The following is a 27,596-nucleotide window of genomic DNA, read 5'->3' as shown; positions in this document are numbered from 1 at the left end:
CCCCCTCTTGGACAGAGACCCCTTTGGACTCTGCTGGCTGTTCAGCACAGCCTTGTTTGCTTCCCCTGCAAAAAATTCTTGGGCCCCAAAAAAGCCAAAATGTGGTTGAAAAAAAAATTGGTAAAACCCAAATATTGGCTTAAAAAAAAAAAAAAAGATGGGGAGGGGATTTTTCATGGTAAAAAAATTATTAGATGCCGATAGCAAAGGGCCTTAGCCATTGGTCAGTACATGTTACGTTCTCCCTCTGTGTCCAATCTACAGAGAATGTGTCTGTTATAGCCCCAGCTAAAAAGCCAGAACTCTTCAGCTCAGACTGTAGCTACTCATGCTTTCAGCTCTGGAGGTCCCTGGTTCAGTCCCCAGAGTGATGACAAAACTGTGGCCCTCATAAAAGGACATCATGAAATCAGGTTTCAAAAAGTGTTTACCTCGTTCCGAGTTTAGTTACAGTCAAAGCTCGCCATGGATATAAAATATCTTAAAGTAACCACTTCACTGCCATCTGCATAGCATTGTAAAGTTAATGGAATTTCCCCCCCCCATTCATATTGGTGGGAATTTAGTCTTTTTAATAACGCCTATAACCAGTTATTCCAGCCACTGTTCTAATATCTTATCTTCATTCTGATGTATGTTCCAGGATGGGTGCTTAAAGCATTATTTCTTTTTTAGTAATGTTACAAAATTACAGGCTATAGGCCAACTATGAATAGGATCATTAAAACAATCAAACATAGCTAACCCCAATCACTAACCTGAAGTCTTTACTCAGTTTTACTCAAGAAAAAGCTTACTGACTTCAATGGGACCTTTGTCCAAGTAAGGTTTTATGATTTCTGGTAAAATCCATTCGCACGGAACACTTGTTAATAAACCTACTTGATGGGACATATAAACCAAAACTTTGAGGATGGTATTTTCAAAAGTATTGCCTTAATTCTACTCCCATTTAAATCAATGGGAGTTTCACCACTAACTTCAGTCGGAGTGGGTTAAGCCAATGCTGACTGCTTTTGCAAATCCACACCTCTAATGCACTGCAAACCCCAGAATAAAGAACCTCGTTTATAATTCCTTGTGACTGGTCTTTTATTTCTGTAGTAGAATGCCCTATTGTGGTTTAATAGAAGAATCCGGTTTAGGTACTCTGCAAATATAAACTACACAGGGAGTGTACATGAAAAAAAATCAATATCTATTGTCCCTTTCTTTGGGGACTATTGTCCACTTATTCCTGAATTGATTAAATAAAAATAGAAAAACTAATCAAAATCCAAACTACAGTCTTACTGTAGAGCTATCGTGCGCATATATTCTTATTACCATACCATCTAAGTACCTCAAAGTCTTTCACGTATTTATCCTCACAACACCCACGTTAGGTAGGGAAATGCCATTTTACAAATGGGGAACTGAGGTAGAAAGACAGGCTAAGTGACTTGCCCAAGAGCACACAGGAGTTTGTTGCATAACAGGGACTTGCACCCAGGTCTCATGAGCCCTCAGCTAGTGCCCTAGCCCCTGAACCATCTTTTGTCACCAAGGATGAGACTGTTTTAGGGAGATCACCTTTCCATATCTGGAGCATGCTATACGTGAATCACTGGGTGGGGGAAGAAAAAAAAAAAAAAAAAAAAAAGGCCAATAAGAAATGCAACAAGGGTCCAGACTTTCACAAGAGCTCAGCACCCACAAACAGGGCCAAATTTTCAAAGGAGTGCAGCATGTTGGGTGCAGATCAATTTTGAAAATCTGCCCAAAAGCATCATACTGGGAGCTGCAGGAAGAGGAGCTTTGAAAATCTGGCCCTTATTTAGGTGCATAAAGGGAAGCAGAGCTCTTTTGAAAATCTGGTCCTGGATCACTTAACTCTCTCATGTTAATAGTGTTTTTCTGATTTCATGGTAAGGGCATGTCGGTGAGAAGTGTTAGATGGCCACGCACACTTGCTGCTGTCTTGTCATCAATAACCTTTTAAGCACTATGCAGGGTGGGAGTTTTACCACAGAATTCTGTGTGATTGCCTGGGCTCAGTCACGCTAGTGAGTGCGACTTCCTGCCCTATGTGGCTACTGCATTCAGGCAGCAGCACAGCATTACACCGCTGTGGGAAACATTTCTTATTCAACTGGGGAAAGAGCAATGTTCAGTGTTCAGCTGATAGAACATTTAGCTCTCCCTCACACTGTATATGTGACAGAAGACTGCAGACGAGCCTAACATACTATTGACTCAAATTATCCCCTGCTATGGAAAATCCCACAGGAGGGGGCTCTGAGAGAAGAGGGCTGCACATAATGGAGGCTTTAACCATCTTTGCACCTGTAACTGTGAAGACATCATCTGGTTGAAAGTTATTCTAACATTCTGTTGCCCCTTTTTTGACCCAGGTGATTAGTCAAAGTACAGGGTTTTAGGGATAGTCCAGCTGGAAGTAGAAATTGATGGAGTCTGGCATTTTCTTTGATGCAATCTTGTGTATTTACAAGAATATGCTAAGTCTTGTATCTCAATGCAGAAGGAACCAAGAATTTGCTCTTCAGCTTCTTCCAGGGTCACACTATGCTTACAGGCTTCTGCTTGCCCCTTCCTCTCACTCTGTTCTTGTCTGTTCTCAGTTTTTGTACGAGCACTCTTCCCACAAGCACTCACACATATATATACACATATGCCCCACCTAAAACAATACTCAGCCCAAAGTTCCTGGGCGGGTTCACATATCCCTTTTATCTTAACTATAAGCATAAGCCCCTATGTTAATTGAAGGGTGAGTTCACACCAGTCAATCTCAATGAGGTTTTAACTCAACCTATAACAAGGTTTCACCAAGCTCATAACAATACATTAGCCATCAATGGGTCCCAGGGGCCATTATAGCAGCCAGGTGCAGAGAGAGCCCAATCATACTCCCAAACTTCTTACACTACACTACAGCTGGAGGGTGGCATATCATGTGCTATTGTGGCTCTAAATCATTGCAGGGGAAATCTTCAGTGGACAGAATGGTTGGGATAAGGCTTCTTTGCATTACTGGTGAATCAGATCATGGGAATTTGGTAACTGTGCAGGGAAATGGAGCTAAATCTGCACACAACTTTTCACATTAGAACTCATTTTGTTATGAGAGAAAGCGCATCAAACGCCACTGTGCGTAATCCACCATTGGACATGTGGTTATCTCCTGCTCTTTTCAAATAGGGATCATGGGATCGTTAAAACTTCCAAATGAGTGAAAATTGAGAAAGCCACAGGACCACGGAATTGAAGTTTTGCAAATACAGGGCTCCATTTTCAGACATTCATGCAGACTGTTACCACAAAGAAACCCCAAAACATCCCATAACTGTTGCCATGTGTATGTGATTACCCAGTTTGCATGTGCAATCACAGTAAATGTGCGTGCAAAACAACTGCACACGCCATTGAACACACACATGTCTGAAAGTAGGCCCAGAGTATTTGTTCTCATGACAGACCTTCCAGGGGCTTTGACAAAGGAAGGCTCAATTTGATTTCTCCTGCAGACAGTGGTGGTTAGTCAAGAAACTCTGCTGGCTAATTGTTTAGTAAAGGAGGGGAGACTCAACTCTTAACAAGAGAAAGACATGAATATCCAATGGCTTGTGCAGCTGTTGAAACCTCACCCCTCTTCATTAAAAAGACATACACCTGCTTGCTCGCTCTCTTTCCCCTTCCCCCCCAAGAGGTTTGGAACGTATCTCGATTAACTCAGTATACGGTGGCAAAAAAACCAGGAAATTGCTACACTCGCTATTTCCAATAAAAAACTAAATAAATTAAAGAAATAATTAAAAGAAAATACAGACAACTGGCATGTGGGCAGACTTTCCAGAACAGAAACAATTGAAATACCACAAGAAAAAAAGTACGTTTGTGGTGTTTCTCAGTACTAAAACAGCACTACAAAGCCTGTGCCAGACTCTTTTGTGGAAGGAAGTGCATGGGTTTGTGGATGAATTTTGGGTTTAGGGCTACCCAGAATTCTCAGATACTGCTCATCCCAAATAAAGGCCTACTTTCCTCCAGGGTCCCCATTGGAGGTGTGACCCTTTGACTTTCTGTCTGGGAAGAAACAGAAAGCTTGTTCATTTGGCTCCAGAGGAAACTGCAGAAATAAATGGAGAAAGAGGGACACAAGTGCTAGGAGGAGCAGCAGCAGTAACAGGGTTCTTGTCCTTGAGCAGGGCCGGCTCCAGGCACCAGCTGAGCAAGCTGGTGCTTGGGGCGGCAGATTGTTCGAGGCAGCATTCTGCCCAATCCTGGGGCGGCACGGCCGCTTTTTGTTGTTGTTGTTCTTGTTCCGCTCCGGCCACCCTGTAGGGGGCGGCGGCGCGGAGAACCAGAGCGCCCTGCAGGGCAGTCCTCTTCCTTCACTCCCCACCGACCGGAGCGAAGCCCTTGCGGCAGGAGGCGGCGCAGCGGGAGGGGCCGCGTGGCAGCGCCCCTGCTGTAGCCCTGGCCGCCCCCTTCTCTCTCTCTCCCGCCCGCTCCCTCCCCCTCCCCGGCCACTCCCCCTGCACCCGCGCTCTGGCCACACCGCAGGTTGTTTTTTGTTTTTGTTTTTGCTTTGCCGTTCTGGCCGCCCCGTTTTTTTTTTTTTTTTTTGCTTGGGGCGGCCAAAAAGCCAGAGCCGGCCCTGGCCTTGAGGCCCTCTCCTTTGGCTTGAACTGAGTTTTAATAGCACATCTGAGCAAGCCTAGGAGTCATTCACAACTTTAAAACTTACATTGAGCAACGAGGACTGTATTAAGATCTAAGGGTCTTCTGTACAAGACATTGCTACTATAGTGTTGGACATCTTGTACTTGCTAGCCACACGGCCACCGCCATTGCTACCCATGGATTTATAGCAATGAAAGACTGGAGAAATAAGACCTTGATGTCTACATCTTTACCTCTGGTGAATGTAACTCATGTGATTATGGAGTCCTAGGATATTTGCAGATGTTTACATCTTGAATAAAACTAACATTTCTGTTGTGATCCTACTTAATTTCCTTGGGTACTTAGTACGGCTTTGTTCTTGGATACAAAATTCTGGAAGACTATTATGGTAATGATTACAGGATTATGGTATAATCTTATATTTGTTGGGATTTCTTTTTATACAAATTTCTGTTAACTCTCAGAAATAGCCTCTATAGCGGTTTCTAATCAGCCATTGCATTTAATTCACTTTGGTCTATTGCTGCCATTCCATTTTTGCCCAGTAGTTTTTCTTCTGTTGGGAAAATAAACATTCACTAAATACAGTAACAAACATGTAAGCCTACTGAATTCCCCAGATTTGGTCACCCAAATTGTTCATGCCACAGGGAGAAAGATGAAAGGTCTCCCTTTAAGCTAATGAGGTGATACTCCAATAATGTTTAAGAGACCTGACTGGCTTTTGCCAAGCCCAGCATCGTCATCTTAATTATAGCAAAAATTAAGGTTACCATGGTATATCACAGTTTACTGAAAAAGTGAAATTATTTAGTATTTCGTACCTACAGTGATGGGCACAGAAAAAAAAACCAAGACAGACATATATCTAAGTGCTTTTATCTTGCAGGAAGGAAACTGGGGGCTACATGACGTGGAAACTAAAATGCAACATTTTAAAACAGTGCAAAAAGTACTGCTGCTCTGTTTAAAAAAGTGTCTGGTGGATTTAATTTCCCCAAATATTAGCAGAATATTTAAGGAAAGGTACAGGCAGTTATTACATGAGCTACCAGTACTATATTCCAAATTGTATTTCTTGGATGGCAACTATTCAGTTTGTGTATGTGCAGAGACCATGAATTTCAGCTATGATTATCACTTGCCTAGGCTATGCTTCCAGACCCAGTGTGTTATAACAACAAAAATCTACCTCCAATATTGTGCTTTTCAGCCACAGTTCTCAAAGTGCAGCACAAAGGATGCAAATCTCACTATCCCAATTTTACAGATAGGGAAACTGAAGCAAAGAGATCTGCTTAAGGTCACCTAGCAGGCAGGCTGGTAGCAGACAGAGGAACAGAACCTAGGTCTCTTGAGACCCAAGACAGTACCCTATCTGACAAGACATAATGCCTTACAATTGCAAGGGCTTGCAATATCAATGAATACAATACACTTTTTGATTCCATAGAATCCCCCAAAGCCTGTGAGGCAAAATTGCTCTTTCCTCCTGGAAGAAAAAGCAAACCTCTCTCTTCCTAATCATTATAAAATACTGCTCTAGTTGCATTATCTGAAAATCTGTCACTGTTGCAATCCTCTGGGGAGAGAGTCCGATTTTGTGTACAAATTAATAGTTCGCTTATTATAGTTTTGGCAAAAGTGTGGGTTTCACATGATGGAGGAGAGGCATATAGGCCTATGTATTCAGAAACTGTCTACAACATTGCATATGCAATTCAGACCTGCAGCTGCACCCATTTAAAAGCCTAACTACATTATTAAAACCTCCCCTCAGCTAGCTAGGTATCTAAAAGGGAGCAATCAATTGCTATCTTTATCAGATGCTGGATTAACGTCTAGCTGACAATACGGGCTATGACGACATGGAGAGGTCTAATCATTTGTGCTTATGTGATTCTTGGCAGGTCATGGATTAATTACATTCTTTCTCTACTGCCAATTTTCTGGCATTTGACTATATTACGGGATAGTCTGTATTTTGACTCCTCGTCCTTATAAAGTTGCACTATGATATCTCCTTGATAGCCCTCAAGAACATATTGTTAAAGCTGTAGCAACTTTTGGCCATCTCGCCTTTTAGACAAGGTGTTTCCAAAGATGGAGTACCAAGGAGTGTACTCCCCCAGCATTCCTGGGGGTATTATGTTTGCTCCTAGTCTATAGATCTAATGCCTACAGATGTTGCCACTCATTTGGGTGTCCTAATCACATTAGGTGTGGCTCTAGGAGACACAGCTAAGTCTTTATTCAGTAACCAGAATGTAGGATAGGATTCAATATTCAATTGACAACATCCATGAGCTCCATTGTGCCATGTTTGGAAACATGATATTTCTATTCTACTCAATTTCTGTGCTACTTTCTTTATTTTTAAAAAGTTAAATCAGTGAAGTAAGAGAGTGACACCTAAAAAAGATATTCTACATTATGCTCCATATTTCTACAGCAAAGATTAGTTTTAAAACATTCCTGGAACCTCAAAAGTTAAGATGTACAATAAGAAACTACTGTCAAGGCCCTCAGGCAATTTTTAGTACCATCAACTCTGGGATCATGGTTATGTAGTCAAGGAAAAACAACAAAAGAGACTATCTCACTGTGCCTTTGCAAACTTATAGTCACAGTTACCACTCTAGTGGCTGTGTTCAGAGGGGAAGGGGCTAAAGAGGGCCTCCAGACTTCTGCAGGTCTGCTAGTGTACATGAGCCTGATGTTCAACCTCCATTTGCAAAATGAGATAAGTCTGGTGTTAGTAATGAAAGCCCCTAGCCATAGGGCATATGTCTACACTGCAATTAAAAATCTGCTGCTGGCCCGTGCCAACTGACTAGGGCTTGTGGGGTTCGGGCTAAGAGGCTGTTTAATTGCGATGTAGATGTTCAGACTCGGGCTGGAGCTCGGGTTCTGGGACACAGAGATGGGAGGGACCCCATAATTTTGCATGTATAATTGGGATGTTTTCCAATATGCATTACTTTGCATTTCTCAACATTGAATTTCACCTGCCATTTTGTTGCCCTGTCACCTAATTTTGTGAGATCCCTTTGTAAGTCCAAAGTAGACTGCGAAGAGTTAACATACACTGATGCTACTGAAGGATATACGATTATTATTGCTAATCACATTCCTATGTGAACCCAGGCATTGCCAAACTGTGGAGTGGCCTGCAAAGTTCCAAGTGCAGCAGCCAATGCTCTCCTCTTTAATATGAAACTTTTGTCTGGGAACACAAGTTGCAGCATGCAAAGCTCCACCTTGATCCCAGTGGAAGATGGGTAGCATTCATTGCCACGCCTCCATACTTCAGAGGAGAACTGTCATATGCTCTGCTTAACACAGCTGGTGCCTGCTGTATTGTCACAGCAGCCCACAGTCTGTCTTGGTGTCAATACTTTATTTGCTAAAAACACACACTTTTAACCAATAGCCTCCTAAACATTAGCTAGTAGAATAAGTGTAAATTACACCCTGGAAGGAACGCTTCCCCATCTGGATGTCACTACCATCATGTCCTTTACACTGTAATTCTGTCTCTTTCCTGCTGAGTGGACACAGCTCTTTCAGAGGTGCAATCTCCTACTGTGGGGTTCTCATGCCATGATTTTTTAAAAACCTCTAAATGCCAATTTAGAGTTATAGCCATAGAGACTTCATTACTAGAGGAGAGAAGTCTCTAGAGAACATTTTCATAAATCTTCTTTTAAAGGAAGATGTTTGAATAACTTCATTGCTTTAAGATTCACTGAGTGCTGTAACATACAGCTTATAAACAAGATTAGATCTAGCTCTGTAAGTGGCATGTCAGATCATCCTGTTAATGACACTGAAAAAATAAATGCAAATGGTATGGCTCCTTTGGCATCTGACATGATATAGCCATATGAAAGTCCTTAAGAACAGAAATTAAACACAAAGTACCACACAACTCCTACTATGTATAACATTTACTGAGCTATTGATAAGATTATAGAAATCAAGGGCCAAATCCTCAGCTGCTGTAACGAGGAATAACTCCATTGATTCTGATTGAGCTATGCTGAATGACCGCAGCTCAGAATCAGGTCCTCACTCTGAGTTAACTGACACTTCATGATGTAAAGATTCCTCTTACAGTAGAATAGTGCTTGAAAGGTTTTGGGGATGATCGTCTACAATGAATATTTTCAGCCACCTAATTAACAATCTTTTTGCAATAAAAAAGGTCTGAACAACTAATAACTGACTGGAAAATTCATAGCAAGAGATGGAAAGATTTGGTCCACTTGCAAGTGTCAAACACCTACACTCCATGACTGCGGTGCAGCAGCAAGCCACAACAGGGTCTATTGTAAAGAGTGCAGTTCCTGTGGAAACTGTTGCTACATATTGTAAAGAGACGACCTGCCTGAAATACGGAGTGATATGGTTGTTGGTTAAAACTCTGCAAGTGCTCGCTAATTTACTGGCTAAAAAAAAAAAAAAAAAAAAATGCGCTTTTTGTCCTGTCTGTGATAGTCTATAGTTAAGCATCAGCTTTGGTTATTCTTTTCAAGCATTCTTGAGGCTGAACTATTTTTGCAGACATTTTTTCTGAACACAGTAAAATGTTGTTTTTTACATGCTCTGGTTTGATGCTGACAGCTGTCTAGATCATGTATTAATGAGCCACGTGGTTTATAGTGGGGAGGTACCTATTTTATTGGGGCAGATTTTAGGTCATCAAAAGAATCTTTTGAATCGTTCTCCCCAGAGCCTGTATACAGAACCCTGCATCAAAGGTTCTGTATAAAAAGCAAAGTTCAGTACCACAGTCTTTCCTCCCCTAACATTGCTGCTCAAGGCAGTAGCAGCTGCTTCAGAGCCTGTTATTTAAGTGAGATGTGACATTGCTTGAAAAACAAGGTGCACAACAAATCTATTATTGATGCACCTCATTTTGTAGTAAGAGAACTAAGATTACTTTTTTTAAAGTACCAAAGTATATACTCATCTCCTCTATTGCTTACACAAATACACCCCTACGTGACAAAGGGAAATGCCAGAGTTACAGCAAATGCCAGAAACACATTATGATCACTCACAAAAAAACAGCTATAACACGGCCTCCTGTGAAATAGCTTAACTGAATTTGGGAGGGGAGGGAGGGGCCGGAAAGACACAAATTGACTTTTTTTCTTGATGAATGGAAGAAAAAAATTAAGTGGGTGGCCTGATCTTAAGGACAGAATTATGACAAACTCAGAACTAAGACCTCGATACAGCAAAGCACTTAAGTGCATGGATAGTCCAAGTGACTTCAGTGAGACTACTCATGTTTAAAGTTACACATATGCTTAAGAGCCTTTCTAGATCAGGGCCTAAATGGTCAAAATTGTAGTAAGTTTCCCCCACCCCCCCATAGTTCTGATGTTGAAAACACTTGTGCACTGTTGATATTTTGGGCCAGTAGAAATACTTTCACACTGTATATTTCTCCAGTGGTCTGGTCTAACCCAGGAAAATGAGTGGTGTTGGAAAACAGGTTAAGGTTTTGAACACCTCTTAGCACTTACCTTAGAGACAAAGACAGTGATATTTAAAAATGTATTAATAGAGGTTATAGTTAACCCTGGGAGGGGGGAACCTCGGATTGAACGTGATCAGCTAACACATTAAACCTTGTACTATGCTACATGCAGGTTCATATCTGAGAACACGTTAATATTAGTTATGTTAGCTAACATGCCTTAAAGCACATTTTCCTAGTCTAGACCTAGGCCATTTTGTAAACTTTCAACCAAATGACAAGTGTAAACAACTTCTGAGGGTCCAATCCTGAGTTACACAAGGGATTGAAAAATGTTTTGGAAGCGTGAGCAATGTAGTCTGAACTTCCACACTATGCCTGAAGTTGCTAGAAACACCATTAGAAGAGTGTTTGAAAAGCTCCTGCTCAAATAAGACAGACAGTGAATATGTTCTGGAGAGACAACACTCTGTCTATAGCACAGAGAGCATGTAAGGCATGAACTCTCGTTAGATTTCACACATCAGAACACTGTAAACAAGTTTTTTCTGATAATCCAACAAGATAACGTGCTCTAAAGATAAAGACATAAATTAAATGGGCCCAGTCCTGCAAAAAGACACCAATTCTGCAGTATCTGCACTGGCTTCCTATAGGTCTCCAGGCAGGGCCGGCACAACCCATTAGACGACCTAGGCGGTCGCCTAGGGCGCTACAATTTGGGGGGCGGCGACCGTGGCGGTATTTCAGAGGCAGGACCTTCTGCCGCCTCTGTGGGGGGCGGCATTTCGGGGTGGGACCTTCCGCCGCCTAGGGCAGCAGAAAAGCTGGCGGCGCTCTTGTCTCCAGGTAGAGTTTAAGGTGTTGGCCATGACCTCAAGGGCCCTAAATCTCCCCTCCACAAGCCTTGCTGACACCCTCCTTTCTTGATTACCATGGACAACACCACTATCCTGCCTGTCACTCCTGCCTCTAAGCATCTTTGACTCAGAACTCTCACTAGGTCCTCACATACAGGTTCCGTCTATATCGTGCCAATTCTTTCTGCCTAAAATCTTTAAGATACTCCCTTTCCTATCCGTCCACACAACTAAAACTCTCATCCAGGCTCTCACTGTCTTGCATCTCAATTTCTGCAACCTCTTTCTCTGCCCTTGACATATGCAATCTTGCCCAGCTCACGTCCATTCAGAAAGCTACTGCTAAGATCATTTTTCTAGCCTGATACTGTAGTCCCATCACTCCTCATTTTACATTCCTTCACTGGCTCCCCCATCTCTACTCCAAACATAAGCTACTTGTCTTCACAGCTCATCCCCCGTTTCCTATCCTCTCTCATTCTGTATCAAAAGGTCAGCTCCCACCTCCTACTGGCCAATGATGTCAGCCTCCATCACCCATTTACCTCTCCTATGCTGCCCTTCATGGTTGGGAAGAGCTTCCGGTAACCATCTGCAAAGCAACCTCATTATCTTTCTTCACAACCCCTCCTTAAAACTCTCCTTTGATGTCACACCTACAAAAAACTTAACAGCAGTTAGGCTGCTGGGGTGTGGTGAGACCACTGCCAATCACCAATATTGTCTCATCGTTTCCTGGTACTCCCCCATCCATCTCTGTATTCATCTGTTGTCTTTTGTCTTATACTTCAATTGTACCTTCCCCCAGGAGCTTACATCTTTTTGTTCTGTGTTTGTGCAGTGCCTTGCACCATGGGATCCTGGTCCCTGACTAGGGCTGCTAGGTGCTATGACGGGTTGGCAACCTTTCAAAAGTGGTGTGCCGAGTCTTCCAGGACCCGGGCAATGTGAGTGCCACTGAAAATCATCTCGCGTGCCGCCTTTGGCACGCGTGCCCTAGGTTGCCTACCCCTGTGCTACAATAATACAAATAATGTCATCATCATCCTCGGACCTGCCTATCAGAGAGATCACTTTTCTCACTATGACATACTGGCCAAAGATACAGACAGCTAATAAAGGAGAAAAATCAGCTGGCTGGGTGTTCTCTGGGATGGCCCTAGGACACTAGAACTTGCTTTCTCCTTGGGATGAAACAGCCTGACTTGATGATCTTTCAGGCATGCTCCAAGGTTTGGAGGAAAGATGAAGGCATGTTCCAGTGCAGGATGAGGGGAGAGAGGGTGCTTTTGGTTTATTTTGTTTTTACATTTATTGGCTGGCTGAAATAATTTTTTTGTCTCCTGCCAATTATTTGATGCTGTGGGCTGAACTGATTTTATTTGTTATTATTTATTGCTGCTGGGGGTAATTATAAATGTAATTATCTCTAGGGTGCTCAGTGCTTCTGCACTGGGTTCTTCACTATTGTTAAATCTACATTATTAATAAAGTGATGAATGAGCACCTATATGTGATTCCAGTCCTGCAAACTAATCTGCGCACACAGATCCAAAGCCTGGATAACGTCATCGGGACTGCATAGGGATGTGGGGTTCTGCCTGCCAGATCAGCTTGCAGGATCAGGACCTTGGTAGGGTCTACATTCACATTTTACATACAACAGCTTTCACAGCCACAAGAAACTGCTCCTTCTATCTGGACAACACAGCAAAGCAGAAGTAGCCCCATTGAGGTCAATGGGTTCACTCTGATGTAAAGCTGGTGTGAGTCAAATTAGAAGCAAGTGTCAGGATTTCTGTTCCGAAATCACATCCCACAGATGATATGCATCTAGCTAAAAACAAAAACTTTTTACAGACTGACATTTCACAATGAAGGGCGAAAGGAGGAGGAAGACATTCATTAGGATGGCCTTAAAAATAGATGCCAGAAAGAAGGGAAATTGATGCCAGAAAGAATGCAGAGAGCCTGACTTCTCTCTCAGCAGTTTTACACCACTAACTGTGTTAGTGTTACTCCTTATTTACATGGGGGATTGGATCAGAATCAGAATTAGGCTGGAAATTAGGTTTCCAATCATCAGAAGAGGGAGGTTCTGGAACAGCCTGAATAGTGGGGGCAAACAACCTAACTGGTGTTAAGATGCAGCTTGATAAATTCATGAATGGGATTATATGACGGGGTTACCTGTGACATCAAGGGACTGGACTTGATGACCCAAAAGGTCCTTTCCAGTCCTGTGTATGAGAGAGACATTTCAAATTATTTCCCAAAGAATGAAAAATAAGAAACTACTTAAATGGACTGTGACTCAGTAAGGCCACCTGTTCTTATCGCTCATGGCAATGAATGCCCTTGATGCTTGGGAAGAATGTCCCATCAAAATTCATAGAGTCACTGCCTTCTCCTCTCCCCAGGGCCTCCTTAAATATCTACCTCTGCCACGATGCCTACAAACCACCACTGGCAGCCACTTGCAACTACTTTGTCCACTAAGGCCTGGTCTACACTACGAGTTTAGGTCAACTTTAGCAGCGTTAAATCGAATTAAGCCTGGACACGTTCACACGACGAAGCCCTTTCTTTCAACTTAAAGGGCCCTTTAAACCGGTTTCTTTACTCCACCTCCGACGAGGGGATTAGCGATAAAATCGGCCGTAGCGGGTCAGAATTGGGGTAGTGTGGACGGAATTCGACGTTATTGGCCTCCGGGAGCTATCCCACAGTGCTTCATTGTGACCACTCTGGACAGGAAAAGCCCCGCGAACGTTTGAATTTCATTTCCTGTTTGCTCAGCGTGGAGAGCACAGGTGACCACGCAGAGCTCATCAGCACAGGTAACCGTGATGGAGTCCCAGGATCGCAAAAGAGCTCCATCATGGACCGAACGGGAGGTACGGGATCTGCTCGCCATATGGGGAGATGAATCAGTGCTAGCTGAACTCCGTAGCAGTAAACGAAATGGCAAAATATTAGAAAAGGTCTCCAAGGCCATGAAGGACAGAGGCCATAACAGGGACGCACAGCAGTGCCGCGTGAAAATTAAGGAGCTAAGGCAAGCCTACCACAAAGCCAGAGAGGCAAACGGAAGGTCCGGGGCAGAGCCGCAAACATGCCGCTTCTACGCGGAGCTGCATGCCATGCTAGGGGGTGCAGCCACCACTACCCCAACCGTGTGCTATGACTCCCTCACTGGAGAAACACACAGGGAAGTGGGTTCGGGGTACGAGGAAGATGAGGATGAAGATAATGTAGATAGCTCACAGCAGCAAGGAAGCGGAGAAACCGGTTTCCCCAACAGCCAGGATATGTTTATCACCCTGGACCTGGAACCAGTAACCCCCGAACTCACCCAAGGCGTGCTCCCAGACCCTGAGGGCACACAGGGGACCTCTGGTGAGTGTACCTTTGTAAATATTACACATGGTTTAAAAGCAAGCGTGTTTAATGATTAATTTGCCCTGGCAATCGCGGCCAGTACAGCTACTGGAAAAGTCTGTTAACGTGTATGGGGATGGAGCGGAAATCCTCCAGGGACATCTCCAGAAAGCTCTCCTTCATGTACTCCCAAAGCCTTTGCAAAAGGTTTCTGGGGAGGGCTGCCTTATCCCGTCCGCCATGGTAGGACACTTTACCACGCCAGGCCAGTAGCAAGTAGTCTGGAATCATTGCATAACGGAGCATGGCAGCGTATGGTCCCGGTGTTTGCTGGCATGCAGACAACATCCATTCCTTATCGCTCTTTGTTATCCTCAGGAGAGTGATATCATTCACGGTCACCTGGTTGAAATGGGGCGATTTTATTAAGGGGACATTCAGAGGTGCCCCTTCCTGCTCTGCTGAACAGAAATGTTCCCCGCTGTTAGCCATGCGGTGGGGGGAGGGGTGAAGTGATCATCCCCGATAATTGGGTGTGTGGGGGGGGTTAGTTGGGTTTGTGCTGCATGTTAACCCGGAAACCGCAGCCCCTCCTTTTACATTGCAAACCCATTTTAAATGGCCAACCCAACAGGTGCTTGGTATGGGAAATGAGGGCGCTGCTGTTTGAAACCATTCCCACATGTTAAGAAGGTTAAAAAAGCCAAAAGACTGTGGCTTACCATGGCTGCCTGCAAGCCGAAATCTGTTGCCTGGCACTGCGTGAGTGATCTCTCACACCAAACCGGCAGGCCCTCAATATAAGAGGAAAAATGCGACCTTGTAACGAAAGCACATGTGCTGTGTAATGTGAACAGCAAAATTTAACGTGAAAGAGTGTACCCATTGTTCTCTAAAATGTGTCTTTTTTAACCACCTCTCCCTTCTCCTCCACCAGCTGCAAACGTTTCTCCTTCACAGAGGCTAGTGAAGATTAGAAGGAGAAAACGGCGGACTCGGGATGATATGTTCACGGAGCTCCAGATGTCCTCCCACGCTGACAGAGCACAGCAGAATGCGTGGAGGCAGTCAATGTCAGACTACAGAAAAGCACAGTATGAACGAGAGGAGAGGTGGCGGGCTGAATCGCGGGATGAACAGAGCAAGTGGCGGGCTGAAGATGATAGGTGGCGTCAGCTTGCAGACAGAAGGCAAGAGTCGATGCTCCGGCTGCTGGAGCATCAAACTGATATGCTCCAGCGTATGGTTGAGCTGCAGGAAAGGCAGCAGGAGCAGAGACGGCCGCTACAGCCCCTGTGTAACCAACAGCCCTCCTCCCCAAGTTCCATAGCCTCCTCACCCAGATGCCCAAGAACCCGGTGGGGGGGCCTCCGGCCACCCAGTCACTCCAACCCAGATGATTGCCCGAGCATCAGAAGGCTGGCCTTCAATAAGAGTTAAAGTTTTAAACTGCAGTGTGTCCTTTTCCTTCCCTCCTCCCCCACCCATCCCGGGCTACCTTGGCAATTATCCCCCTAGTTGTGTGATGAATTAATAAAGAATGCATGAATGTGAAGTAACAATGACTTTATTGCCTCTGCAAGTGGTGCTCGAAGGGGGGAGGGGAGGGTGGGGTGGTTGGTTTACAGGGAAGTAGAGTGAACCGGGGGGGGGGGTGCGGAGGGTTCATCAAGGAGAAACAAACAGAAGTTTCACACCGTAGCCTGGCCAGTCACAAAACTCGTTTTCAAAGCTTCTCTGATGCGCACCGCGCCATGCTGTGCTCCTCTAACCGCCCTGGTGTCTGGCTGCGCGTAATCAGTGGCCAGGCGATTTGCCTCAACCTCCCACCCCGCCATAAATGTCTCCCCCTTACTCTCACAGATATTGTGGAGCGCACAGCAAGCAGCAATAACAATGGGGATATTCTTTTCGCTGAGGTCTAAGCGAGTCAGTAAGCTGCGCCAGCGCACTTTTAAACGTCCAAATGAACATTCCACCACCATTCGGCACTTGCTCAGCCTGTAGTTGAACAGGTCCTGACTACAGTCCAGGCTGCCTGTGTACGGCTTCATGAGCCATGGCATTAAGGGGTAGGCTGGGTCCCCAAGGATCACGATAGGCATTTCAACATCCCCAATGGTTATTTTCTGGTCGGGGAAGAAAGTCCCTTCCTCCAGCTTTCGAAACAGAGCAGAGTGCCTGAAGACGCGAGCATCATGTACCTTTCCCGGCCATCCCACGTTGATGTTGGTGAAACGTCCCTTGTGATCCACCAGGGCTTGCAGCAGCATTGAAAAGTACCCCTTGCGGTTTATATACTCGGTGGCTTGGTGCTCCGGTGACAAGATAGGGATATGGGTTCCGTCTATCGCCCCACCACAGTTTGGGAATCCCATTGCAGCAAAGCCATCCACTATGGCCTGCACGTTTCCCAGAGTCACTACCCTTGATATCACCAGGTCTTTGATTGCCCTGGCAACTTGGATCACAGCAGCCCCCACAGTAGATTTGCCTACTCCAAATTGATTCCCGACTGACCGGTAGCTGTCTGGCGTTGCAAGCTTCCACAGGGCTATCGCCACTCGCTTCTCAACTGTGAGGGCTGCTCTCATCCTGGTATTCTGGAGCTTCAGGGCAGGGGAAAGCAAGTCACAAAGTTCCATGAAAGTGCCCTTACGCATGCGAAAGTTTCGCAGCCACTGGGAATCGTCCCACACCTGCAGCATGATGCGGTCCCACCAGTCTGTGCTTGTTTCCCGGGCCCAGAATCGGCGTTCCACGGCATAAACCTGCCCCAGTAACACCATGATTTGCACATTGCTGGGGCCTGTGCCTTGTGAGAGGTCTATGTCCATGTCAATTTCCTCATCACTCTCGTCGCCGCGCTGCAATCGCCTCCTCAGCTGGTCCTGGTTTTGCTTTGGCATGTCCTGGCTCTGCATATACTCCAGGACAATGCGCGTGGTGTTCATAGTGCTCATAATTGCCGCGATGATCTGAGCGGGCTCCATGATCCCAGTGCTATGGCGTCTGGTCTGAAAAAAGGCGCGAAACTAGTATCTGACGGGCGGAGGGAGGGAGGGAGGGGCGAGTGATGACATGGAGTACAGGTACAGGGAATTAAAATCAACAAAGGTGGCTGTGCATCAGGGAGAAACACAAACAACTGTCACACAGAATGCCCCCCCACCCAAAGATTGAACTCAAAACCCTGGGTTTAGCAGGCCGTTGATTTCACGGAGGGAGGGTGAAGCAAATGAATACAGAACAAATCTATTTTTTACATCTTAAGCTGGCAGACGACAGTGCAGCATGACTGATAGCCCTCGGCATCTTCTGGGTGCTTGGCAGAAAATACTGGGCGCTTGGCAGAAAATAGTATACTACGACTGATAGCCATCATCATCAAGACAGTTCGATAGGACTGAGCATGTCTGCCCAGGTGCCCATGATTGACAGCCACTGCAGTACGATGATGACGGATACCAGTCGTAATATACAATCTTCTACCAAAAGGCAATTAGCTGCTGCTGTGTAGCAATGCAGTACCACGTCTGCCGGCACCCAGAGGACATATGGTGACGGTGAGCTGAGCTGAGCTGAGCGGGCTCCATGCTTGGCGTGGTATGTTGTCTGCACAGGTAACCCAGGTAAAAAGGCGCAAATCGATTGTCTGCCGTTGCTCTGACGGAGGGGGAGGTGCCTGACGACATGTACCCAGAACCCCCCGCGACACTGTTTTGCATCATTCAGGCATTGGGATATCAACCCAGAATTCCAATGGGCGGCGGAGACTGCGGGAACTGTGGGATAGCTACCCACAGTGCAACGCTCCGGAAGTCGACGCTAGCCTCGGTACTGTGGACGCGGTCTGAGACAACTAATTTGTCCAGATATACCCAGACCCTCTCTACTGTTCCACCATCCACCACTCCCATGTGTCTGCTTATCCACCTATTGCAAACTGTCATAGCCCTAGACCAGGGGTAGGCAACCTATGGCACGCGTGCCGAAGACGGCACACAAGCTGATTTTCAGCGGCACTCACACTGTCCGGGTCGTGGCCACTGGTCCAGGGGGCTCTGCATTTTAATTTAATTTTAAATGAAGTCTCTTAAACATTTTAAAAACCTTATTTACTTTATATACAACAATAGTTTAGTTATATATTATAGACTTATAGAAAGAGACCTTCTAAAAACGTTAAAGTGTATTACTGGCACGTGAAACCTTAAATTAGAGTGAATAAATGAAGACTCGGCATACCACTTCTGAAAGGTTGCTGACTCCTGCCCTAGACTGTAAACTCTCTGGGTCACGGAATGTCTTTATTTTATTCACAGGTACATCAGCTAGCACAAAGGAGTGCTGACTGAAGCCTTCATAGGTTCTATCACTATGTAAAAGAGCAGCAACTATCATTTTCTTTTTCGTGAAATTTCTATACTGGCAAAAGCCCTAATGTGGCTGCAGTTATGCCAGCAAAAGCACTTGAATGTCAATAAAAGCTACGTCTACACTAGGAGAGTTTGCTGGGATACCTATATCACAAACCTTTTCTAGTGTAAACCTTGCCTTAAAAATAAACCAGGATGTTTTTATTTGATCTTTGAACTAGTCTAAAGACTCTGCAGCCTGGAGCACGGTAATTATTGTTGGTAACCCACCACTTCAGATGTCTCCTTGATATTAAAAACTAAGATTTCACACTAGTCAGAGGCAGCCTCATTTAAAGGCTTATGATTATGAGCCATAATTGTTTGCTCGTAGGTCCCGGAATTTCCAAATGGGCTGAGATTTTGTGGACAGAGAAGTGTGGTGTTTGGTTTGGAACCATTTACAGGAATACTTAGAGACTGATTTTATTTGATATCTCTTCCGCTTGTCCTTTTCCATGGTTACACAAAAGCTCTGGGGATTTCTTGATTGTATTAGCGAAGCACAACAACTCACTCAAGCATAAAACATGTATACTGTGCAAGGGGGAAGACAACTGAATTTCATTCATTCAGCTTAGTAAGGAGATACACTATAAACTGGTAGGTTTTCCAACCGTTCAATAGTCCAAGCCCCTTGGTGGCCCATTATTCCTGTAGCTCAAAATAAGTCAAAACCAAATTGTTTCTCAGAAATCACTCAAAATCAAAAACCCGGATCACGCTGGCTAAAACGCAGCCTTACAAAAAAGCCTTTGTGGTAAAGGGTTAATATAAATGCAAATGCACAGAGGCCCCATCAGATTAGACTACAAGAGTCCTACAGAACTCAGTTTTGTACAGAAACCTCCCCAAGGTGCTTGGTTAGCTTTTTTCTACTGTTAACCTAACCTCAGCTCCCTTTCTCAACAAGCAGCCTCTTCTAAAACAGTGACCAGGGGCTCAGGCCTGCAAACATTCATCCCAGAAGTGACTTTACTGACATGACTGGTCCTATTGTGTGAGCGTGTTCTGACCCCAGTACCAGATTAATAAATCCCAGACCTATACCCTTACCCTCTAACCAGGGTCTCCAATTAGTTTCATCAACATTCTCTGTGATCTAATTTGGTAACCTGGTATATAGTAGCAGGAAAGCCACACTTTCTTTCTGTTTAGCTTAGTCAGTCTTCATCTTAGATGAAAGTTGTTGCCACATGGAAGGAGTGGCTATTTGATCCAACTCTGCAAGAAGCAGGTCACCCTGCCATTAAAGATGGGTAACAGACTGACTTGGATGGGTAGGCAAATACCCAATCAACTTTTTAAAACTTCTTTCTGAACCCAATAGTCAGATTTTGCCCATCATTCAACCTCTCGTTCAAATCTCTTTACAGATTTAGAAATTGTATTAAGCTAATGTTAAAATTATATAATACATAGGTTAAGAAAAGAGTGTCTGTACATCTGGGTATAGTGCTTAAATTATCCAAAAGTACAAAGGTTGGTTTAAAAGTAATACAATCTATATAGTACATAATCAGCAATACCTCAAGTAAGATTAATAAATTTTATGATACAATTTAGATATTAGCATCCACTTCTGCGAAGTCCACAATGACAACCGATGTCAGGAATTAGGCTGCCAAAGGCTACAAAAATCAAACACACAACAACAAACAACCTATGCTCAGTAGCTTGAATCAGAAAGGTGCTGAGCACCCTCAACTTCCTACTGGCTCACAGTTTTGGGTCTTAAAACAACCATCCTCTAGGGCACCCCTGTTCACTGTGTCACCTGTCTGCCCACCTAGATTGTAGAAGACTTGGGGAAAGGACTGTGTCCTCCTTTGGGTCTTATACACCACTTAGCAGTTGATGCTTAATAAATAAATAATTATTATTCTACTGATCACGTTCAAAACAAGGGCAAAACTTTTGTGTCTGCTACAAGAAAATTAGAACCCTACAAAAGGCTGAAGGAGAAATTTAAAAGGGTTTTTTTCAAGGGAACGCAAGAAGGGTGAGGCTAGTTTTCACCCCCACTGCAACTAAGTGAACTGCTAACAAGCTACTGTGCAAATATCCATCATGGGAGCAGATGGAAATAAGATTGTTAAGACATGCCAGCAGTTCCAAGCCCATCAATCTAATGGTCCATCTGTTGTGTATTTTCCACTAGTGGTTTTAGAGATGTTTAAGCAGGTGAATCCCTTGCTTTCATACTATTCAAGATCAAAGCTAACAAAAAGTTTGGAGGTAGTTTAACAAGGCTGGTGAGTAAAAGTGCTGAAAATTCTAGGAGCTAAATCTATAGACTGACAACCTTTGTAACAATAATTAAATCACTCCCTAATAACTATGACAATTCAACGGTGTTCCAACATGCTCTTACAATTACTATTTGTCCATGCTTAAAAGTTACCATACATCAGCTACTACACAAGTCCCATAGGAATGAATGCTAAGATATTTGGTAGTGATATTTTGGTACTAAGATATTTGGCTCTTGTAAACATTTCTCCATTCAGTTAAAACTTCAGTACTTTACATTATTTATGGCAGCGGTTTTCAAAACTTTTTGAGCCAAACCTCTGCTCCCCCTTTGAGTTACAATTTTTGGTTGCGCCCCCCCCCAAACCAGACAAAAAGAGATGAGTCAGAGGGTGAAGGTGGTAATCCCTCCCCAAGTCCCACCACACCGGGCTGAATCCAGAGCTGCCTGGCATTGCCGCTGAGCCCCCAAACTTTCTTATGCTCCCCCCCAAGGGACACACCCGACAGTTTGAAAACCTCTGATTTATTGTGTCTCAGGCCATGTCTACATTACCACCTATGTCTGCAAAACGTATGTTGCTCTGCGGTGTGAAAAAACACATCCCTGAGCGACATAAGTTTTGCCGGCATAAGTAGTAGTGTGCACAGCGCTATGTCGGCGGGAGAGCTTCTCCTGCCAAGATAGCGACCGCCGCTTGCTGGTGGTGGTTTAATTATGTCGATGGGAGCGCTCTCTCTGTTGGCATAAAGCGGCTACACGAGAGATCTCACAGCAGCGCAGCTGCATCGGTACAGCTATGCCGGCATAAGATCTCTCGTGTAGACACAGCCTCAGTGTCATCCGATTGTCAGCAGAGGCATAAGTAAACGAGGCACCGTAGTTGAGCTACAAGAAAAATCCTTAACCAAATGTCTGCAAAGCTCAATAAATGCTTTAAAATAATTCTTGGAGCACCAGGGTTGTAATCACAATGCACATCACAACATAACAGCATCCAGAGTATAACGATGAGCTTGAGTCTCCATTGCCTTGCACCTGGTGTAGCTGTATGCACCTGTGTAAAGCAAGTGTAAAGTGCTGCCATTCAGGTTTGGCAGTTTACACCCACTCAGCACCCAAAGGTACATGATAGTGGAGATAGCAATGCCCACTTTATTCATACGCACGGCATGTTGGCACTTAACAGGAGACATTTATCATACCTAAAAAAGGTAAACAAAAAAAGAGAAAGAGAGCAGAGCCTCACTACAAATCTTCCCTATTAACATGCTCTGACGAATTTGCAAGATGAATGTCACACCTGATTAATAATGAATATGCAATTACAGAAATATTCAGGTTGTAATAATATTTGTTTAGCAGAGAGGCTTTGGCAAATCAACCCATCTGAAGAGTTGAGACATAGGTAATTCTAAGAAGATCCTCCGAATATGAATTTCAACATACACCCCAAACACAGTATTCCATTCTGATACCCAGCACTGGGACAACTCACATGCATAAAGTTACTCATATATGTCAGAGTTTTGGGGCCTAAATTGCTATGGATTAAGCAAATCATCACATATAATCACATTAACTGACAAGGACTAGTAGTAGTAACATACTACTTGCTAAAGATGCCTTTCTTTCCATATCTGGATGCTTAAGCATCCTAAATTGTCTAATTACAGACTGCAAGATTTGCACTGTGCACGATGCTTTCCTATGGCTTTCAGGAAATACTAGCAATTGATTAGTTAGATGCATCAAGGGCTACAATAATATTTTAGGACACCAGACCAAAAAGACTGTGTTAGTTCTTAGGCCTTGTCTACCCACAAAAGTTGTACAGCTTTTATTATACTGGTGTAGTTAAAGCAGTACAACCCCCTTTTTGAGTGAGGGCGGTTATACTGGTATAAAAGTGTTTATACCAGTATACGTTATGTCCACACAGGAAGGGAAATAAGCTATACTGGTATAAAGAACTTTTCATACACAGAATCATAGAAAGGTAGTGTGGAAGGGATCCCAAGAGGTCATCTAGTCCATTCCCCCCATTTTGACGCAGGACAAAGTAAACTTGGACCATCCCTGACAGCTGTTTGTCTAACCTGCTCTGAAAAACCTCCAATGATGGGGATTCCACAACTTCCTTTGGTAACCTACTCCAGTACACACCTATCCTTATAGCAAGAAAGATTTTCCTAATATATAAGCTAAATCTCCCTTGCTGCAGATAGCCCATTATTTCTTGTCCTACCTCCAATGAATATGGAGAACAACTAATCACCGTCCTCTTTAAAACATATCTGAAGATATGTTATATAAGAATTCTTCCATCAGCCTAGCTACATCTGCAGTGGAGGTTAGGCTGACCTAACTATGTTGCACAGGGCACGAAATTTTTCAGAGCCCTCAGCAATGTAGAAAGGTCAGACTAAGTATTAGTAGCATCAACCTAGCTACGGGCTTGTCTTCACTATGGGGAGATCGACGCTGCTGCAATCGATTGCAGCAGGGGTTGATTTAGCAGGTCTAGTGAAGACCCTCTAAATCAGGCGTGGGCAAACTACAGCCTACAGGCCACATCCGGCCGGTCGGACCTATTAATCCGGCCTTCAAGCTCTCACCGGGAGCGGGGTCGGGGGCTTTCCGCGCGGCTCCCAGGAGTAGCGGCATGTCCCCCCTCCAACTCCTACGCATAGGGGCAGCCAACGGGCTCCACATGCTGCCCCTGCCCCAAGCGCCTCCCCCCGCAGCTCCCATTGGCCAGGAACCACGGCCAATAAGAGCTGCAGAGGCGGCACCTGTGGACAGGGCAGCGTGCAGAGCCGCCTGGCCGCCCCTCCGCACAGGAGCCAGAGAGGGAACATGCCGCTGCTTCCGGGAGCTACCTGAGGTAAGCGCCACCCAAAGCCTGCACCCCTGAGCCTGGTCCCCATGCCCCAACCCCCTGCCCCAGCCCTCCGAACCCCTCATTCCCAGCCTGGAGCACCCTCCTACACTCCAAACCCCTCATCCCTAGCCCCACCCCAGAGCCTGCACCCCTAGCTGGAGCCCTCAACTCCCCGCACCCTAGTCCCGATCCCCCTCCTGCCCTCCCAACCCCTCGGGTCCCAGCCCAGAGCACTCTCCGGCACCCCAAACCCCTCATCCCTAGTCCCATCCCAGAGTCCACACCCCCAGCCGGAGCCCTCACCCCTCCTGCACCCCAACCCCCTGCCCCAGTCTGGAGCCCCCTCCCACACTCTGAACTCCTCATTTCTGGTTCCACCCCAGAGCCCGCACCCCCAGCCAGAGCCCTCACCACCTCCTGCACCTCAACCCCCAATTTCGTGAGCATTCATGGCCAGCCATACAATTTCTATACCTAGATGTGACCCTCAGGCCAAAAAGTTTGCCAACCCCAGCGCTAAATCAACAGCAGAGCACTCTCTGGTTGATCCTGGTACTCCACCTCTCTGAGATAAGAGTAAGGTAAGTCGACCGGAGAGGGTCTCCCATCGACACAGCACAGTGACGATACCGGGGTAAGTCAACCTAAGCTATGTTGACTCCAGCTACATTATTCACGTAGCTGGAGTAGCACAATTTAGGTCGACTTACCCCGGTAGTGAACACAAGCCCTATGTCACTCAGGAACGTGGCAAATTCACATGCATGAGAGATGTAGTTAAAATGCCCTATGCCCTGGTGTAGACATCATTAGGTCGATGGAAGAATTCTTCTGTCAACCTAGCTACCACCTCTCAAGGGGGTGGATTAACTACAGCGATGGAAAAATCCCTTCCATCACTGTGGCCAGTGTCTACATTACAATGGTGTAGCTACAGCACCACATACACATATTTTGCACAGATATCTATGGGTGTGTAGCCCATACATTGTAGAAGGAGGACTCGAGCCCTTTCACCTAAAACAAGTGTTATTGAAATAGACAACAAAACTAATAACCAGTTTTAACAAAAAGATTGACAAGATGGGTGGGAACCACAATGCTGTCACACCACATGAGGTTCCTTCCTGGTCTTATCTTTTCATCAGTCCATTATGTATTTCAGCTGCTCATTCTACAGGGCAGGAACCTCACGCTTGGCTGGAGAGCACTAAGCACTGTTGGTGCTGACAATAAATAAGCAGGATGTGTAGCACCAATGTTGTATTTTTCTATAGACACATAATGGTCTCTCTGGTACTTCAATACATACTGTTATTTCTCAGCCACTATGCTGAACTGAGAAAGGAAAGTACTGGCAGCTTCTCTTGTGATAAGATCCCGACATCTATCTGTTCTCTCTAGTGACACTTCTCTCTTCCCCATGTATCATCAGTCTGATTTGACTGTGGTGGTTTTTTGACTACGCTCACTAAACTGTCTGGTCTCAACAAGTTATTAACTGTAATTCCTCCTGGGAATATCCAAACTCCTCTGCAATCTGTCTACCTGGAATGGTGTGTATTTTCATTCAGCATTTCGTGTTAAACTGTAAATTATTGCTAGATGGATACACTTCCCTTCCCCATATTCTAGTTCTGGAAATGAAAGCAGGAAATCCTTTAACTGACACGGAGGTAATTATTATGCACCACATTTTAAGAAAGATGTGAAAAAATTGGAAAGATTCCATAGAAGAGCAGCAAAAGTGATAAAAGGTTTAGAAATCCTGACCTCTGAGGAAAAGTTGAAAGAATTGAGCATGTTCAGTTTAGAGAAGAGAAGACTGTGGGGGGAATAGGGGGACCAGATAAGAGTCTTCAAATATATTAACGGCTCTTATAAAGACAGTAATTAATTGTTCTCCAAATCCACCAAGGGTAGGGCAAGAAGCGATCCGCTTCACCTGCAGTAAGGGAAATTTAAGTTGGACAATAGGAAAAACTTGGTAACTCTAAGCATAGTTAAGCACTGGATCAGGTTTGAGGGAGGTTTTTGAATCCCTGTCACTGAATCCCCTTCACTGAAGAACAAGAACAAGCTACACAAACACCTGTCAGGGATGATCTAGGTATACTTAATCCAGCCTCAGCACAGAGGGATGCATGACTAGATAACCTGTTCAGGTCCTCTGAAGCCCTACATTTCTATTATTCTGTACATCATCCATTCCATCGTTAGGGTTGAAACATGAACTATAGCTCTGACAGGTTTCAGAGTGGTAGCCGTGTTAGTCTGTATCAGCAAAAAGAACGAGGAGGAAGAATGCAAGTTGCACCTACTTGGAAAGCAGGGGAACCCGCAAATACTGATGTTTGGCTTATGCTGTTATGTATGTGATTTATGCATGATCATGCATTGCCAAGTTCAACCCTATAACTGCTTTAAATTCAGGTGTATGGGTATGTGCGTACATAGATTTGTAAGGAAATGTGTCCTTCCTCGTGTGCATGTTTGCAATTAACTACAAGCATACACATATGTATGAGAGTTTGTAGGTGTGCATGCATAACCCACTAGTGAGTGTGCATTACTCACATATTCACAGAGAATACGAGTTTTTACAGCCCCTTGCTGGGGAGCATGGGCTCTTGAGCTCATGTTTTTAGCCCTGGAGGTCCCCAGTTCAATCTCCAGTGGGTTGGCCGACATGGTGGCCGTCACAGATGCATCTTGTCGCACTTGCATGCAGAATGCACGTACCGGTGAGAATTCAAGTAGGTGTGTGAGCGCAGAAATGTGTGTGCATATATACAGGTGTGGGCATATACATGCCAGTAGATGTGAGCACACACTGCGTGGGCAGCCCACGTCCCCGCGGAAGGACAGCTACTCACCCAGCCTTCGAAGCTGTCAGCATTGCCCGTGGTGTGTAAGAGGTCATGGAAGCGCAGGGTGCAGTTGGCCACAAAGTCATCGTAGCCGATTGGGGTGTCGTGGAAGACGGCCAGCTCCAGCTGACGGCCATCGGTGACGGGGGCGGAGAACTCCTCGTTGTAGGTGGGCTTGTTGGTCTTCTGCTTCGTGCTGGTCTGCCCCACCCGCACCTGGTCCACGCTCACTGCCACGTAGGGGTCCAGCAGCTGGTAGCCCTTCTTGAAGAGCGAGTGTCTCAGCGACCAGCGGGTGGGCTGCAGCCCCACCGCCTCGCCGATCCGCACCTTCATGTACCCGTTGAACTTCATGGCCCCCCCGGCCATGACAAGCCGGCTGGGCAGCGAAAGGGGGAGGCAGTAATTGACAGCCGGCGGAGATGCTGAGCTCAGCAGCTCCAGCAGCGGCAGTTCCTACTCAGTGGGGCAGGCAGCCCCCGCCTCTGTGAGCCATCCTGCCGGAGACCGGTCCCAAGCCCCCTCCGCCCCCAACGCCAGGCGCACCCCTCCCCTGCCCGCCGGGACGCCAATCACTGGGGGGGCTCCGTCTGCAGCAAGCCCGCTCGGGTTCGCCTCCCGCGGGGAACAGTCACCAGCCAGGCACCCGCCAGCCGCAGCAGCTGGGTCTCCGCCCCAGCCGAGGCGGGCCCGGCCGGGCTGCCGAGTCCCCGCAGCTGGCGCTCCCGGCCCTCGGCGCTCCGCAGCAG

At 45.4% G+C, this 27,596-nt stretch overlaps 1 protein-coding gene across 1 annotated transcript in view; it reads right to left on the bottom strand.

Annotated features, from left to right (window-relative positions):
• The window catches only part of PRKCH (protein kinase C eta), a 167,097-nt gene extending 139,881 nt beyond the window's left edge, over window positions 1-27,216 (bottom strand). Inside the window, exon 1 of the mRNA XM_065402572.1 lies at window positions 26,854-27,216. Within this exon, the coding sequence (XP_065258644.1) occupies window positions 26,854-27,216 (363 nt within the window). The remainder of the gene's footprint in view (window positions 1-26,853) is intronic.
• Window positions 27,217-27,596: the final 380 nt, after the last annotated feature.

Source organism: Emys orbicularis, chromosome 4, assembly GCF_028017835.1.
Source record: "Emys orbicularis isolate rEmyOrb1 chromosome 4, rEmyOrb1.hap1, whole genome shotgun sequence".
Classification (NCBI taxonomy): domain Eukaryota; kingdom Metazoa; phylum Chordata; order Testudines; family Emydidae; genus Emys; species Emys orbicularis.
The sequence above is the reverse complement of the archived record's forward strand: the minus strand, read 5'-3'. Positions and strand labels throughout refer to the sequence as shown.